The sequence below is a fragment of the Typopeltis vanoorti genome, chromosome 17 (genome assembly GCF_054136105.1).
Source record: "Typopeltis vanoorti isolate ZY-2024b chromosome 17, IOZ_Tvanoo_1.0, whole genome shotgun sequence".
Lineage (NCBI taxonomy): Eukaryota > Metazoa > Arthropoda > Arachnida > Uropygi > Thelyphonidae > Typopeltis > Typopeltis vanoorti.
Genome location: NC_143565.1, coordinates 29,981,153 through 30,000,105, shown reverse-complemented (window position 1 = coordinate 30,000,105; position 18,953 = coordinate 29,981,153). Strand labels below are relative to the sequence as shown.

At 33.5% G+C, this 18,953-nt stretch overlaps 1 protein-coding gene across 1 annotated transcript in view; it reads right to left on the bottom strand.

Annotated features, from left to right (window-relative positions):
* LOC150097257 (protein singed-like) overlaps window positions 1–18,953 on the bottom strand; it is a 118,257-nt gene that overhangs the window by 71,864 nt on the left and 27,440 nt on the right. The window contains exon 3 of the mRNA XM_090407629.1: window positions 7,127–7,211. Coding sequence (XP_090263755.1) covers window positions 7,127–7,211 — 85 coding nt within the window. The remainder of the gene's footprint in view (window positions 1–7,126; window positions 7,212–18,953) is intronic.

Sequence of the window (18,953 nt, the reverse complement as noted above, 5' to 3'; positions counted from 1 at the left end):
GAAACTGAGTAAATATAATCGTTAACTGAATTTGTTAGTTAACAAAAAAAAAAGTTAGTTTTCAAAACCTTTATTTTTTTAAATTTCATTCTAAATTTATATTTCCTGTTGCATTGCTATTGTCTGCATGTTCTTTTTTTATTTCTGGTTATTTGATGTAGTTAAAAGTTAAATGCACTGCTCTAAATGAGGGATTTAGCTGAATGACTTAGATGCATTTAGCTGCAAAATATAAATAAATAATTTACAAAATTCAACTACAAAACTTTACATATTTTCCATATATGTTTTTTTCAATAAATTTCTTCCTACAATAAAATATGTAAAGTTTTGTATTTGAATTTTCTAAATAATTTATTTATATTTTTATTAAGATAATGATTCTATTTGTATTCAAAAAGTTTTTTAATTAAAGTTTTTAAATATTTCAAGCTGTTGCCATCTGAAAAATTAAACATTTTCTATGAGAGTGCCTCGATTTTGCAAGTTAACTTCATTCTAGAAAAAACGCCTTTCCCCTTCCCGTCATAGACTATCACATTCTTTCCGCACTCCTTCTCCCCCGTTCCTAAGAGTGTGCCATCATTTAAGGATGACCCATAAAATACCTGCACGTAACCAAGGCTTAGAAGAATCCCCTGGTAAACTCAACTTACTGCAGATTCGCTACTACGTGTAAAAAGTGCATTGCAAACTAACAAAGCATAGCATTCTTAGAAATGCATGAGTGTTCTAAAATTGCTCGAAACGTCGCTTCAAAAACTATAAAAAACATAGCTTGTTGGACTCATTTCCTGGTATGCCATTTGCACATTAAAAATGACATCCCGATCTTCTTTTTGTAAATGTAAATAATATCCAACAGCTCTTACAATATCGTGAACGAGCTGTTCTATTTATGTCCATCGGAGAAACTGTAGAATGTGTCAGCCACCCAAACAGCAAGCTTTGCTGTATACACTAGGCGATGTTCTTACATCTGTTAAAGAGGTAAGGTCATTCATTCTCCCACAAACTATTCGAGTGTCATCGACTTCATTCCCATGATTACAATTAGCCTCTTTTTATCGACTTGATTATTGCACGCGAGAATAAACAATCTATGAGGTTTAAGCCGATTCATTATCACAACTAATAATGCTAGTTTTCGATTAAAATTTTTACGGTAAAAAAGTAAGTGCCCTTATAAGTTCGATAAACCATCCAAAGAACGATGCCGATCCTAAATTTAAAAAAAAAAAAAAAAAAAAAATTCGCTTTCACCCCAAGAAACGGCCAATTTGTTCTGTCTCATAATTTCATAGCTCACGGCGTTTCATAATGAACCTTAATTTAGCAATCCGGGAACTTTTATCGTACAGCAGGTTATAAACAGAGCTGTGAATACAGTAAGCTTCATCCATACACATTACACAAAAAAGCACTATTCTGCAACTATCATCAAAGGTAAAATAATTGATTCACTTATAAACAATATAAAAATATAAAGCATTTTGATAACAACAATAATAAATATTTATGTTAACGCATGAATTTACATAAATGCTCAGCGACAAGAGATTATAATAATCAACAAAACATCGTTTGCCACTCTAAAGAACTAGATAAAGATAAACCTTTTAGGTAAGATGCCAAAAATTGCGATTATTAGAGGTAGCACTTGATAATAATAAACTTTTAATAAACTTGAAACATTGGAGATGACTAATGAGAGATAGCCTGAGGTCTAGCAGATTCCAATCGAAAGATTTTTTGTCCTTACCATTTATAAATAACAAGTCAATTATTTCTGTTTCACTCAGAGAAACTGATGCTTTTTTAGTGGAATTTAATAAGAAATATGAACCTTTACGCGAATTTTATTTAAAAAACTACAGTAAAATTTTTTTTAGTTTTTTAAATAGCATTTTAAATTATTTAGCAATTCAGAAAATAAACTGATTTTTTAAAAAAATCCCTATTTTGACCAATCTACAAAATAATAAAAATATTTTTTATTAGCTTTTCATTACATGAAAAGATTATGTCACGCGTCTCAAAAAAAATATCCAATTCCATAAAAAAAAAAAAAAATGCACATTGTCAACTTAAACTAATTAATATGACATGATGAGTCTTTGGACACCATGAAGATACTCGTTAACAAAAACAACTATAACAACAATAATAATAATATATAACCACTTCGGCACTAGGGAGAAATAAATTGGAAATTACGAACAATCTAGCGAAAGAAAAACAATGCATACAATTTGGACTGTATACCACTTTGTATCGAAAAACGAACCCACATGATATTATCGTTTTATGAATATGAATGACTCATAATTATTAGATTTAGCAACCAATAATTTTTGTTCTAATCTTAATAATAATAAATAAATAAGACTTTATGAATCTTATTAACGTATCAATAAATATTTTAAATCTGCGAGGTGCATTTAAATGTCTATCTTTATACTTTTAACAGATTCTGTATCTATTGCCAAATATATCTTAAAATACTCGATTTGATTTATGGTTTTTCAGTCTGCTATACATTTTTTATATTCTGCACTGCGATTATATTTTCAAATATAACCTTATCTAAATTCTTAACATAAACATTACAAAAGCACATACCTTAAGTTTCCACGCCCTCTGGTAACCGAACAGCGAAGACGAGCGATGGTATATTAACACTGTTCTCCGAACAGGTTCAAAGTCGTCTGACAGAAACTTACGTCGTCTGCTGCTAGTAAAGCACGCGGCTAAAAAGTAACGAATGTGCATGTGACCAGCATTGGCGAATCACGAAATAGCTGATCGCATCGCTGCACTAAAATATTAGCAATGTTAAAGAACAGGATGTTTACAGTACTCTATAACTAGAGGCGAAAAACAGATTAATTACTTACCTTGTTTCCTTATTTAAAATTTTTAGTGATTGTGTGACAGTGACAACATATCATCTCCAGTCTATTTACATCGACAGAGTACCGACCCACAATAATCGGTCTATTATCGTAGGTACATAAGTAAACAATATAAGTGGTATTTTTTTATCGCTCTCTCTTTCTAAACATATAGAGTATATATTACAAATGCAGTAATATAAATATATTTATATTTTTGTTAATTTAATTCATTTATTCTAATTTATTGAACTTGTTACTAATACAGTATATACTAATCGACATTACGTTATCTTAGTTAATTTGTTTTGAACAACTATTATTACTTGGAGTCTATATTTTTATGCCTTGTCCTATTACAAAATTTAGACTTAATACAATATTTTTGAGCATGTATTCAGCATCAGTTTTGATTAGAACATATCTGGACTATTCTGCACAAATCTGGCAGCTTGGATTGTTTGAAATGATATTAGCAAGCCTTGGAAAAGTTCAGAAGCAGATAACAAAAGCAGTATAGGATTTGTGGACATGCTGACTACGTATCTCACTGTTAGTATGGATGTTCGGGTTGTCTTTAGGTGGAAGATGAATTTCATCTGAGATTACATCCCGCTTATTGGAAGCCTGGAATGGACTAAAGTTCGATGTTTTCGGTCTCTAGAGTACAGTTTTCGGACTATGTAAAAAATAAAAAAATACAAAAAAATATCTTAAATTAATAAAAATATTTTAAAAAAAAGTCGGAGGAGAGGGTGATGTGATTAAGATACACAAATTATTAAAAGAAGCATACTAAAAGTTACTTCGCAGAGAGATAATTTAGTATCTCTCTGAAAAGAGATAAAGAAGAAACAATGAACCATCTGGTTAGCTCTTGCAGCAAGATTGTTCAACCAGACTATAAATAAAGGCAAGATCGGTTGCAAGAGCTATACACTGCAACTTGAAATTCAGCGAAAAAGCTACAACGATTCAAAACTATCATAAAAGCGGTAGGAGCAACACCAAGACGGTTTATGAAATACCTGTAAAAGCTGTTTCCCAGATGCAACTCCACAAAATCGCACTATTAGGGACATCCCACATTTTTCTACAATATCTAATTGATTCCTATGGCATTGGAATAGGTCCGAATTGGACACATCAGCCAGTCAAAGATGAGATTATGCTATTACAGGTTTCCTTATCTTTGATTGCGATCTTTAGTAACTGAATATAGAAATAATAATAATAATAATAATAATAATAATAATAATAATAATAATAATAATAAAATTCTTAATTTCGGCTATGATTTCTCGATGCAAATCAATGAGGCCAAAAATAATGATATTCAAATTCAGAGAGAGAGAGAAAGAGAAGACCACTCTGTCACTCTTTGACTCTATATATATATATATATATATATATATATATACGAGGATGGTTTGAAAAGTTCTCGGCCTCGACCATAGATGGCGGCACTATCAGCAAGATTTCTTTTTCTAAGTTGGTACATCTGTCATAAGCATCCGTGTGAAATTGCAAGTCATTCTATCAAGCAGTTTGTTTTATACAGCTGTCTGAAGTAAAAGTGTTGACTGTATCCCTTGAAATGGATAAAATTGAGTATCATGCGGTTATAAAATTCTTTGGAAAAGAAGGTTTAACGCCAATAAAAATTCATTCGAAGTTCATAAAAGTTTATGGGCATTCTTCTCCTTCGTTTTCGACAATTAAGAAATGGACTGCTGACTTTAAACGTGGCCGTATCAGCCTTGAAGATGATCCACTTGAAGGACGTCCAAAATGTGTAACAACACCAGAAATCATTGATCAAGTGCACGATTTGGTATTGGATGACCAGCGAGTCAAAGTGCGTGAAATTGCTGAGACTATAGGCATTTCAAAAGAACGTACAGGATATATTTTGCATGAAGAATTGAAATGAAAAAGCTTTGTGCAAAATGGGTGCCGCGCTTGCTCACAGCAGATCAAAAACGCACTCGCATGAAAATCTCTGAACAGTGCTTGGAGCATTTTAACAAGAATAAAACTGATTTTGTGCGTCGATTTATTACTATAGATGAGACTTGGATTCAGCATAACATACCAGAATACAAACAGCAGTCAAAACTGTGGACAGAAGTCGGTTGTTCAGCGCCAAAGAAGACAAAGTCGGTTTCATCAGCAGGAAAGGCCATGGCATCGGTGTTTTGGGATGCTAGTCATTTTGTTTAATTATCTTGAAAAGGGTAAAACAATAACCAGGGAATATTATTCCGATCTTTTAACCAGACTAGACGAAAAAATTCCTGAGAAAAGACCCGGTTTGCAGAAGAAAAAAATCATCTTTCATCAGGCCAATGCACCTGCCCACAAAGGTGTTTTGGCAAAGGGAAAATTAAGGGATCTGCACTATGAATTGTTGGAACATCCACCCTATTTCCCAGATTTGGCTCCCTCTGACTTCTATCTCTTCCCAAATCTAAAACTCTTCCCCGCTGTTCTGGGTTTTTCTTCGAATCAAGGGGTGATTGCAGCTGTAGAGGGGTATTTTGCAGTTCTTACTGAAACTATTACAGGAACGGGATAATGGCGCTGGAGCATTTCTGGAATACGTGTATTAGTCTTAAGGGAGATTATGTTGAAAAATAAAAATAATTTTGAAATTATAAATTCGTTCTTTTTATTGCAAGTGTGTGCGTGTGCGTATATAAGTATATAAAATAAGCCACATTACAGGAAATTTATATAGCTAACAATCAGTTATACTGACTTTTTTCTGACCGAAAAGTAGGTTAATAAAGAAATACATTAAACTTATAAATAATATTCAAAATTTACAACTTTACAAGTGACTGATTTGCTATACTTTGACTGCAACTGCTTCATAGAGTTGAATCAGGGCCTACTTCATTATGCTGGGGGGAGGGGAAAGTGTAAACTTCCAGAGAAAATTTTATATATATATTTTTAGTGGTATTCTCAACTGCAAAAGGTTTATTTGTAAACCTATACTGTATTCGTCCAGTGGGAAGGCTAAAGATGATTTTTTTTTTACATTTGTATCGATTTTATATAATTTTTGTATTTTTTTTACAGTCTGGAAACCCTGTTCTAGAGGCTGAACATGGAACTTTTCAAGCCACTTCAGGCTTCCAATAAGCGAGACGGCAGTCTCTTCTGAGAAAGACAAGCAACATTTTCTCTTATATCTTATCTTTTTATGTAGAGTTGTTAATCTCGTCTGATGATGTAATAACAGTAATTCGAGACTGAATTCTTCTAGAATTCATTGATGTTATATATATATTTTTTTTTTACTTACACTTGCACGAAACCTAGAGTAGATATAAACTCGAAAATTCTCTCTCTCTCTCTCTCTCTCTCTCTCTCTCTCTCTCTCTCTCCTCAAAATCTATAGGTTAGATATAAGTGTCTATGTTGAGAGGCAGTGGTAAATACTGGAGTGATTATAATAATATGAACTAGCCAAGGCCTTTGCCAAGCAAATAGAGAGAGAATCAGGTCACACTAAAATATCTCAACAGTTGTGGATATTCTGGCGGCAACAACACATTGTTCTGTCATAGTACTATTACTTCTACTTGGAACAACACGTTTTCATCTTTATTACGAGGTTTCTAGTTCACCCTTACATACGCGCCGCGGGTGTCCACAAGGCGATCTCCAGCAGATTATCTCTTATTGTTCTAACATGTAGCTAATTCTGTTTTATAGATTCCAAGGGCAGTCATAGTACTATCTAAAGAGTAGGCAAGCTTATAAAAGGAATGCTAAGAAATGACACCCAAATCCCTCAACAGTTTCCAAGGAATAAGAGCGGAACAAAGAAGTAAAAGAAAAAAAAATGGCAAAGAAATATTTTACATGTGCCATTCAGTTGTATTGAGTTATTAACAGTGAAGCTGAAATTTCTTAAATGGTCAAAAATTAAATTGGTGAAGCTATAACTCTTTAACTTTAAGGTATAACTTTTTTTTTCTATCTGATTTTATAAAATTGGTTGAAATCCGTGAAATATGCCATACAGACTAATCCTGCTTACAGAGCTGGTGAGCACGCACACTTGGGAATTAACGGTGTCAAAATCCTTATGGTAACCATTGCTTAATGTTGCTTTGTGCTTCTTTCAGTCTGTATACAACAGCACTTTTCAGGCTACATAATTAACATCACCTTCAAAACAGTTCCAAATGACACATTATCGTGCAAATAATACAAACATATATAACTACTGTCTTCATCATCATCATTATAAAATTCCAGATATGTACCCTGAAGGCGTTTACATGATCTATGATACTGCACCTGCAAGAAAAGTTAACATAATTAGTAATTTTCGATCTGCAATTTTCATCAAAATTAGTCTGTTATTGCCAGGAGTTCAATATTGTCAAATCATCAAGCCACATCCTGAACCCAATTCTAACTGCTGAAGTACAGACTGCATATGGCTCTCTATAATGCGTTTACACCATATAATTTTTGCGTTTCGAACAGAATTTCTCTTGGCACCTTATCATATACCTTTTCCAGATCTGCCAGGCTTAAATACAGATCCTTGTTATATTCCCGTGATTTCTCAACTATTTGTCTTATCGAAAATATGATATATTGAAAATCTGATTCTGACATCCCTTATTTAGCCTGAACTGAGCTTATACTTCAAATTTCTCTTCCACATTTTTGTTAGCTCTCAAGTATGCGTGTATAAATCTTATCTGGAACACTCAATAGGAAAATTCCTCTAATGTTCACATTCAGTTTTTTTTTTCCTTTTATATAGATGGCAACTATTAGAGCTCTACTCCAATCATCTGGGATTCGACATTATGATCACGCCTCTTAATTACGCAGTTTAGCTGCTGTAAAAATTTAAAAAATTTATTCCTCCATATTTCAGCATTTCTTTTCTAGTCAAATATCATTTACTCCACCTGTCTCTCTACATTTGAAGTTGTTGATGGCTTTTTTTTCTTCTTCATTTTCATGTCACCGCTATCACCTCTCATTTCTTTTATAGTATTTCCTGCAAGTTTTCATCGTTATTAACTTTGCTCTTTTTTTTCCCAAATTATCTCAAATATTTCTAAAATATTTGAGATAATTTATTTTACATTTCTACAAATATCTCAAATATTTGTAGAAATGTAAAAACATTTCTACATGTCTATTATTCACTTCCTATTCTGTTTTGATCTTCAAAAAACACCAACTTTTCTTTCTTTTTTTTTCTTTCATGTCAGCTGCCTTCTCTAATACCTCGAAAAATTCCCGAAAAATTCCCCACTTGTTCTTTAGTAGAGCCTTCTGTTGGACCGTAGGTACAAAATAAGGCTCATTGCCAATTAAAAAAGACCTGAAACAATTTGGGGACCATTTTTTTATCTTGAATGGCGCATGACACTTCCTCCTCTCGGACACCGGCTTTACAAACTTTACAAAATTACGAGTACTGAGAGTGTTTCCAAAATGTCTGTAACCGATTTATTTTCGTGTTTCCAAATCAAAAAATAAGTTTTCAAAGCAGAAATTTGCGATTTATTTCTTTATATTAATTTTTATTATCACAATCAATAATTTCTTTACAGATGCGTTTTTCTGGAAAAATAGTGGTGCATAAAAGTTAATAAACTGTAGTAAATTATGTTTCTTTAAGTTTATATTTTTCATTTTTCAATTATTTTCGGATTTCTAATATAAACCAAAGTGTCCCTTACTAAGATCGAAGTTAAGAATATTGGCTAAGAGAAAACCTTGAAATAAAATTATTAGGATTAAAAAATTTTCATTACATTGAATTCAAGTAATATTTGGTATGCGTATTATAATGAATATTACATTTACAAAACGTGGAATTCATAAATTTTATTGTATTTATGAATGCAGTATAATGTATTGGCATTTTCTAACTATAAACAGAACACTGAATTGGTTAATAGCATAAAAAATAATTTACCTTCCTCAAATATATTTCTGTTGTATGATATCTTACTGTCAGGTCATCAATTTTTCCAATGCGTCACTGCCTAGAACATATTTCCATTTTTTATTTTTTTTTATTTTTTTTTAATTTGGGCACAATGGCAATTTTACCAGTTGGTCTAAGTATCTCTGTACATGTGAGACATATTTTTCCATGTTATCTCCAGTGAATTGATTATTTATTCAAATACATCAACTGTCCAGAAAAAAATACTAAATAAAGTGGGGAGGAATATAGTTCTGATTCCTTTCTTTATTGTCTCATTTTTTTATTATTTTATTTTATTTATTTATTTATGTTATTTTTTTTTTTTGAACTTTGGAAGAAATTCATTCATAATTTACAAAGCATCTCCGCGAATATAATTCTTGCATAAGAAAAAATCAAAACCTCTCATGTTTATTTTCATGTTCATATTCATGTTTATTTACCTTTAATGGACAAATAAATCATGAAAAAACCTGGAAATGTAACGCTATGATTATATTTTAATCATACTCCGCCAGGAGATATATTTTTTTTTTACATAATGATACAAATAATGCACCCTGAGGGTATACTATGGGAGTCGCTATGGGCCAGTGATGCGCAATATAGAGCTATTCCTGATCAAGTCAAACCCGCCTTTTCGAGATGTGGCCAACTTCCACCAAAGGAACTCTGGCGATTCCAGCAGCATTCCTCTATAAAATGAGACCTTCCTAGTTAGAGAAATGCCATCTGGACCTACATGATCTTGGTTGATTGGTGGTTGATGACCTTCATGATCCGGTGAAACACCACCACCACCACCCTGCTTAGTGTAAACCTGAAGTGGCTATTGCCATATTTGGTCCCCTTGAGTGATGCCAAACATAGTGCAGATCCAGAACTTTGCCCATCTTCAAGTGCACAGCAGTAAAGCAATTCTGCAGGCTGACCACTAGATAGTCTACTAGACCGAACCTGATGGTAACGTCATTAGGACGCTTCCTAATAAGCTGGGGTATAATCTCGCTACCATCTACTCTGCCTAACTGTGTCTGGAGGAAGACTGTGTAATCGGTGCTAAGGGGACTAGCGAGAACAAGTTATGGCATGAAGACTGGACGTTCTCTGTTTGGGGCAACATGTCTAAAAGTCTGTCTCCTACCACGGAATGTTCCGTAGCTGTTTATCTTTACACCTTTGAGATACTAACATGACAATAAACCTAAATTAATATAGTTTCGCTGCGGTAAAAATAAAACAAAAACCTCCTTTGAACCACGTACCTTCCAAAAAAAAAAAAAAAAAGAATTTATTTACATTCGTTTCACAAACATTCATGGTATAAATACTGAACTAAATGATGTGAACCATCACCTACAAACATGAAAACCTGGATTACTGCTTTCGGCCGAACCCCAAATCACTTCTACAACGACTACAGTCCATTTTAACTACCCAAACAACATTCCGTATGATTTCTTCCTTGACAATGTGCTAATTGTGCTTTTGTGAGATCCGATATTCCTTGTCAGAGGATGCTTAAACCCGAATTTCCTCTGTTTGACCTCCTATGGCTTTAAAAAATATTTTTTCTGCCAAATTATGTATCATTTTATGCTGTCTGTACGGCTTCTCCAATTCTTACAATCATTCTGACCTCTTATTTTCATGCTTGAAGCCTGATTTCAAGCAATCTAACTTCCTTACTATTGAAGTAATTTTTCCTTGGTAACTTTAATGTTTAAAACTCAAATTATCTCCTTTTTTCCAGTTCCACTGATCAAGAGAAGCTGAGGTATTTGTTGTAGGCAATGGCGTATAGCAAAATGTTCATCTCCCTACCAAGATTCCTGACAATACTTTTCACTCATCCAACAATCTGAATTTTTTCTTCACCAGTTTTTCCTTCTAAACACAGAATTAAGCTGACTGCTTCTCATACTAATTCGGATTACAATCTCATCAGTTTCATCTCTAGTAGAACGCCCTCCCCCTCAGCCATTCACGGCTTTGTGTACTAGAACATCAAGTAAAGATCTTTGACACTTTTTACTTCTCCTTTTCATGGTTAGACTACTATTTCTGTTCTCTAGATCCAGATCGTGGATGTGGAGATCGTATCCAGATCCATGATAAAGCTGAACTCCTGTCATCAGTCTTCTTGTCAAACTCCTGCACAGATGACCAAGGCAAATCACCTTCTTTTTTACCTAGTTAAGCAAAGGACACTTGAACAACCTGAGTATCAAAATACAGGGAGACTCATACGGGTTCCCAGTATTTTTATAGGATTTAATGATTCGTCGTTAATTTACCGAAATGTTTTGAAGATTCGCTGCTTGTTCCTGCCTAATAAGAAAACTGTCTTGCAGCTTTCACCACCTGGTAGAGATGTAGTTGATGCACTGGGATACATGGAAGAAAATATTTTCCTTTCAATACTTCATGTGTTAATTTATGTCCAGTTGGGAATATCTTACTTGGATGTTATGTAATTTTCATAACCGTCATATGGAAAAACAATGGTCTGATCACGTAGGATATTTGTTTAAACTTATAAAAAATTAGGCGGTCACTAATGTTTTCTTTTTTTTTTCTTTTAATAAATAACAAATGGCACGTATTGTATTTAAACATAGTTGGTAAAAGACACACGCGAGTTACTTGTTTAAAAGTCCTTGCACGTATCTGAATCAAACAAATTGCATGATCAGGTTATTCAATTGTTAGTTTCGATAGACGTTAGGGTAATTTACTGGGGGATTATTAAGAAAATTATAGCCAAGACAGAAAGCATTTCACAATAGAGTTCTATAACGAGACATGAATCAGGAAAAAAAAGTAAAGTGGATATCATTAAAAGATTTCGATAAACCAGACACATAGAGTGTTAGTAATTGTCTCTTCGGGAAAAACAGCAAAGTATCTATGATAATAAAGATCAGGTAAAGTTATATCCGGAAAACTTCAGTTAAAACTACTACTGTGAAAGGAGGGAATAGAAGTTTATCAAAGTGGATCAGATGTCATAATTATTCATAATCGATTTAGACGGGTTTTTTTTGGTGAAAAGTAATACTGATTTTCATCGATTTCGAAGTTTTCCTTGGTGAAATAGCTAAAAAAAATTAAAAAAAACAAACAGATGTTTAAATATGTTTCACGTGTTCACTGCAAAGACAAGAGATTGACATGTTAGTTGCCAAGTTTAGCTTGACAACTTCGTGGCACATCAGAAAAAAAAAAAGATATATTAGTTACATTCAAGATATGAAAAGGCTGTTTTAGATCCAGTAAAATCTTGAAACGACTTGATTCTTACTTTTCTGATCTAAACGACTGGTTCCAATTCACTAGAATCTTAGTGAGTCTAAATAGCCATGAAATCAGTAAAACTTGTAAAAATATTAATGTAATCTAAGAAAGCAATTCTTAATATAATACAGTGAAATTAACAAATAGTAAGAACTTGAAGATAACCTCATTCGTGTAATAGTGTAATACTTTTCCTTGTTGTCTAATTTTTAACGATTCCAGCCGTTTCCCCCCCCCTCCTCTCTCCTTATACATTCCTTCTTGGTCTGATAGCAAAATGATGAACAAAATTAGATAAAAACAACAGAATATTTCTGACCTAAATAACACGCAACACAAATTTTCACGGTTCATACTGTTTCCACAGTGATCATTCTTCAGTGAGCAATCAATCTGCTCTACTGTAAACTCCAACTCGATATTAAAAAAAGCACCAACAATAAAATTTTCGCAGCTGAAGTAAAAATAAATAAATAAATAAATAACAGCCTGTCTGTGCAAGGTTGTTGCTAGCTCGACAGGCATATTCACATGAATTTGGCTTGCACAGTGTTAATTTGAACTAGAATGATATTTTAAAAAAACAACTCTGAAATCATATTATTGTTTTAGGCGTTCCTGTTATCCATATTGTAATTATTAAATAAATAGTAACAATGGAATAACTTACGTGATATTTTTTACTCAACGGTATTCCCAATATTTGGGCATACCGTTGAATCCAACTTATCCAACTAAAATTTGTCATAATATCAAATTTTGTTCTAATATCGTTTTTAAATATAATATTTGCAGGCAAGGAATTCTAATATCCCATAAAATATTTCCGAATTCCTTCTGAATATTTGTTTTTATTTAAATAACTTGTGATTTTTTTTTTAAATAGGCTAATTACTATCCTCTCTATTCACACTCGTACACTTCTTTCCAACTTTCCTTTTTTTTTTTTTTTTTATCCACTTCCATGTATATGACCTCAACCAAGCGTACACTTCCTAACCGCGGCGAGCTTTTAACCTGTATGGTGAGGCCAGCGTGTGTCCCAGATGTAAAATGTGGTCATTTTAACAATAGGACTTTCTTAAGAGAATTTTAAGTACTTCTTACTTAATTCCACTGTAACGTATCCTTTGTTTCTAAACAAAAATAGTGTTTGTTAAAATATAATGAGTAGTTGTATTTCTTCAGGTGATTTTCTGCGAATAGAACTGTGCTGATTCTTCGGAAAAACTAATGAAACCGACTTCAGAACTTGATAGAGAGAGAGAGAGAGAGAGAGGGAGTCATTTACCTGTTTAATAGCGAATAGACATCATGTTGTTTGCAACATAATCAGAGCACAATATTTAATTCCTATTTTAAATTTTAAATTCCACAGTTAAATGCAGCATCCCTTACCAGTTGCATACTAAATCTTCAATGCCCATACAAGGAAAAACCGATATTTTTTCAGATCTCACAACTATTTTATAATAATCTAGCATGAGATATAGAGCTGCTCTTTTTATACAGTGTAATAATTGAAACATTGTCTGTTTCCTTTTTATTCCCTCCTACTTTTTGTTATCGATTCTCTTTGGAATTTTTAGTTGTAATATAGTATACTAATTGATTGTAATACTTTTTTTTATTTGCTAGTTTATTCATACACTTATTTAAATTAACGGAATAAATATAGGTTGCAGTCCCTCTACTAAAGACCATAAATATTATATTTATGTATATCGATCTTCCTCAAGTGATACTCATATCACTTGTTTAGCTCTGCTCTGTGGTTTTTACTAGAACGAAGTTGATAACCCAGCAAAAAACGCTTAAAAGACGATTTGCTCTATACAGTGTAATAATTGAAACTATTGTCTGTATCCATAAACTGTTGAAAAAAAAGACAGACCGTTGCTTCCTATAGTCTTCCTACACACGAAAGCAGAAGTTTTTTCTTTTGGCAAAGTTACCAATGTCATTTCACGTGCGTTATCGGTAATTGTCTGTCTGTTTGTTTCGTGGGCCATTCACGCTATTATTATCGTGCACCGTCATGCGTGCTCGGGCTGACAACAACGTGCTATGTTTCTACAACTGTTTGAAATTTTTCATTTGGCGTTCTGACTGGAAATCTAAGAGAGCAGTTGCCTGACTTTTTTTCGTGTTTGCAATAAAAAAAAAAAAAAACATGAAATGATCAACGCTTATGTTTAATTGTATAGTATTTATGAGAGAAAATCACATTACTAATGTTTCAAATTGAAGCTTCACTGCTTGAATTGTACCAAAAATTTCACTTTTTATTTAAAAGCATTTTAGTGAACAGTTTTAGATTTTTCTTAAAGTTAGATAAACTTCCGAACTCCTTTTGTAAGTTAATCTAACTTAAGATAGTATGGAAACTATTTGCTTCAGTCATAGATCTAATTCAATAAAATGTTTCTCGATTTAGTGACGCAGTTCATGGAACTCAAAATAGGTCCACTCTTCTTCCATTGTTCGATATCAGGCTCACGTTTCCTCGTAGTCTGCTATTGTTGATGTATGTGTTGTAATTATAGCACATTCATTCTGTCTACAGCAGAATATCATATAATACATTTATATAATGGGTTTTTGAATAGGTCTCCATAAATTACGTAACAAATATATAGTTTTAGGATTTTAGATTCTCCTTTCTGTCGCAAGCTGTCACAGCTAATCAACTTCTTTTTAGGAATAATGTTATTACTCTTGGTTTTCATCGATAAGTTTTTTTTAACTTTCTTTGAAATGTGGATTGATTTTTGTAATAACTTGGAATTTTTAAGCAGTTCAAGTGAAACTATACGCGTCTTACTTGTTCTTAATTTTATTCATCTCTTTAACAGAAGTGTTAATTATGTTTTAAGTATTTATTTCTATTTGTTTTTACCATATGTCTAGATTGTTGTTTTCCTTATGTGTGTATATTCCCACTTTCATTTGGTATCCGAGTGCATAGTTTATATACCAAGGACATCAACGAATATAATGAATTTTACCATATAATTAGATAAAATTCTCAAAGATTCGGAAATTCGTGTTAAGTTAAATTACTGTCAATATTAGGACATTTTAATATAACAGAATTTCTCTAATAATGCAACTGCTGAAAAAAAATCCACCTGTAGAAGACTTGGAAAATTAATGACACAATTTAAAAAATCATCGCGCAAACGGATAAAGAGAGACTGGATTGCAAGAATTGCGAGTTTCTTGACGGTGAATGCATTCAAGGAGAGGTATGATAGGATTTGTGTGTATGATGATTGATTTGGGTCTCCCGCGATGAGTCACCGGACTCCATGGAGATGCCGTAAATAATAATAATAATAATAATAATAATAATAATAATAATAATAATAATAATAATAATAATAATAATAAATAAGCATACTATTACTGTTCATGATTAACTAAAAGTTAACAAATGTAAATAATTTACGCACAGTAGTATTCTTATATTACATACTATGCTAAGACAGCCGAACCTTGTTAGCTCTAATAGGGCCCGTATAATATTCGGTTTAAGTCTTTAAAAAATCATCCAAATCTATGTCTACGTCTATAATACAAGACGATCTACGTCTTGAGGTTTGACTGTTGTTTCAAGACAGTAAATTCATAAGAAAAGGGACAATATTCCTCACCATTCTCCTCATCTGTAATTTATCAATGAAAATAGGAAATTTTCATCGCTGCGTTCACTAGAAGTTTAGAATTTAGTTTCGACCTTTGTTATCGCAAAACGGTGTATTATTATTATTATCGTCAACATTCCACCATGTGACTTCTATATAGGCAACAACGTGAACTCCGCGAATTATCGAATTCCTGTGTGCTGCTTGACCAACTTATGTGCTGCATTAATGTTGTGTTCGATTTCGGTTTCATGTTTTTGAGGAAAGAAAACGAATTGTGTGAAAGAAACCAACTCCACACCTACAGCCTGAGCCCGACTAACTCGGTGCTGGATAAAATCGAACTATTGTTTACTTACGAACGATTACTTACTATAATTTAATATATATTTTATTTTTAATATTTTAATGCATGATTATTTTTGTCCTGCACTTACTTATACCGAAGAATTTAGATATAGTCTTAGTTAATAAACCATCCGATACTAGAAAGATCACATTAACAAGATTACTGTACATAACAATTCCCAGGGAATGCAAAAAGTAAAACCTCTGTAGCTTGTAGCTTATTGTGCCTAAGACCAAATAGTAGCCTTGCTTGAAAAAAAAAGTCAATATTAACATGTCTTCCCAAGAACAAGGTGACCGAAGAGGGAAAAAAAAAATTCCTATAACAGAATTTATCTAGAAGGTACCGACTGTTTATAATCAATACGTTTCCCGTTTAAAAAAAATAATAAAGTGACTTAAAATAAATTATCTGGATAACATACGCATCTGACCTCCTGTTCCTTTACCCCTGTCTTCACCCCACTCAAATAGTAAGCATGATTTTATCTTCACGAGGAAGTGGAGTTTTGTTTTTATCGCTTAGCATAGAACATTATTTTATCACTTTAAATTGACAATGTCCTCAGATACTATAAGTCCATCATGCAGTAAACGGGAAAAAAAAAAAAAAAAAACAATCATCGGGCAAACGGAGAGACAACCAACATAACAGCACACGCATTCTGTATAAGCATATACCATTACTGCTCAAGAAGGCGCCAATACTGATAAGCAACATTATTCAAGTATTGTTTTGATAACGCAAGTATTACACACACACACACACGGTTCTGCCCTCGATAGAGTTGCCACGTACCACTTACTAAACAAAGCAAGCATCCCGTTGTTAAGCATTGACATCCCCTCTTTTTCCCCTACTCCTGCACGAAACATGGAAGGACAGTGATGCGAACTATGTCACCAGGACAGTGTCGCTGTCCCATACAGACCAGACCACATCAGGTACCAATAATCTTCGCAATCCCCTTTTCGTTCCACTCCACAGGTTCCAAATAACCCCACACTTGTTATTCATACTTCCGCACTGAAGAGAAAAGGTGGGATATGTTTTCATGGCTTATTGACCTTGCACCGCGAAGACAATGAACCTTTACAAGTAATCACGATATTCCGTTAATTGCTAGTTATTCAACAGTTACGGTATCTGTCTTTTCCACAGACTCGGTCCCCTTCCACTCATTCCTTCTTTGGCGAGGAAAAGAATTATCTGTTTATCTTTTATCGCTTTTCCTTGCACCTCCTGATTATCTTTCTTTCTTTCTTCTCTTCCAAATGTTTATTGCTTTATTTACACAACAAAATAGCAACGTCTTATTGCAACTTTATGAGAAAAAAAAACAAAAAAATAGTAATACTAAAGCCTATTATGATTATCTCCTCCCATCAAATATTATCTGTTTTGATTCTTCTTCACTGATAGTTTGCAATGCAAGTCCAATTTACGTCGGGACGACGTATTAATGGTTACGCATATCGTAAAGACGTAAATCGGACATGTTTTTCCCAAATATTCATCCATTGTTGCAACCTATCAGTCAAGAAGAAGAATAAAAACAAAAATTGTAGAATAATTAGAGCATCCAATATCAACTGTAGATGACGTCATTAATGTGAAAAGAAACCTAAGAAAAAGTCTGACGCTTTCATGGTGATGTGGGAGAGACAGAATTGAAAATTGTCGGATTCTTTCAACTAGGAATTCATTAAACTTTCACAGCTATAGAGGTAAATTGTGCCAGAACATTATTTACTGAACTCAGATCTTTCTATAGAAGAGTTTTCTGCATATAAGCCAAACATCCCCGCAGACAGTGCTCGCGTTCAACTTGCACGGCGTAAACCTTTCCTGTATGTTCTGAGGAGTAGACAGCTAGAAAGTTGTGATATGTAGAGACAAATCACCGTACACAGTCTCAAATTAGATATATGTAAGTATGTGTTTGAATATAGGAATGCTAGGAGAATTTTATTTACCAGAGTGTGTTATTCGATTCGTTAAGCGTGAGTGTAGTAGCATAATATCGAATGGCAATGCTATCTTGTCTACAGTACATTGGTTCTAAGTGATATGGATACGACCCATTTAAGTATCGACATGATAATACACAATGCCATTTTGATAGCGTTTGGTGGGAGATAAATTTCATCCATCACCCTTCTTATTGGAGGCCTGTGCAAAAATGTTTCCATGTTTGGTCTCTAGAGAAGGATTTCTGGGCTACACTTTAGCCCACCCAAGGTATTAATATCTCATCCCATTCATGTGCCGTCTCCTATCTAGGAGGTTGACTACCACGATGTGACTCTTGGTTAACTACGGGCGTAACGACATGTGGTGAGAACCCTATCGCTTCCACATACTGTCGTAAGTATTCATGGCTGTAAAAATCCGTGTGTGTGTGTGTGTACGGGGCCGGTTTGCCTGTTCTGAGAAACGAAATATCCGAGTTTCCTGGTGAAAAAACTCCTTTACCTCCGTATGAAACCGGCTAATTCACCTTTAGTCGAAAATGACCAAATAAAAGTTCCTCACGACATGGACAGGAATCGAACCCAGGTCTTTCCGACCAAAGGACTTCGTCTATACCAATGAGTTACGGAGGCTCTGGTATTAATATAATATATTATTATATAACCTTTGGTGGCTAGGTGGGATACATAAAAGATGTCATAGATACTGCAAAGGTCATGGTAATATACCTTGAGGAAATTGAAATGTAACGTTACTGTGTAACATATAGTTTCGGTCTGACTTCTACGAAGCAAGAGTCCTCAATTAGT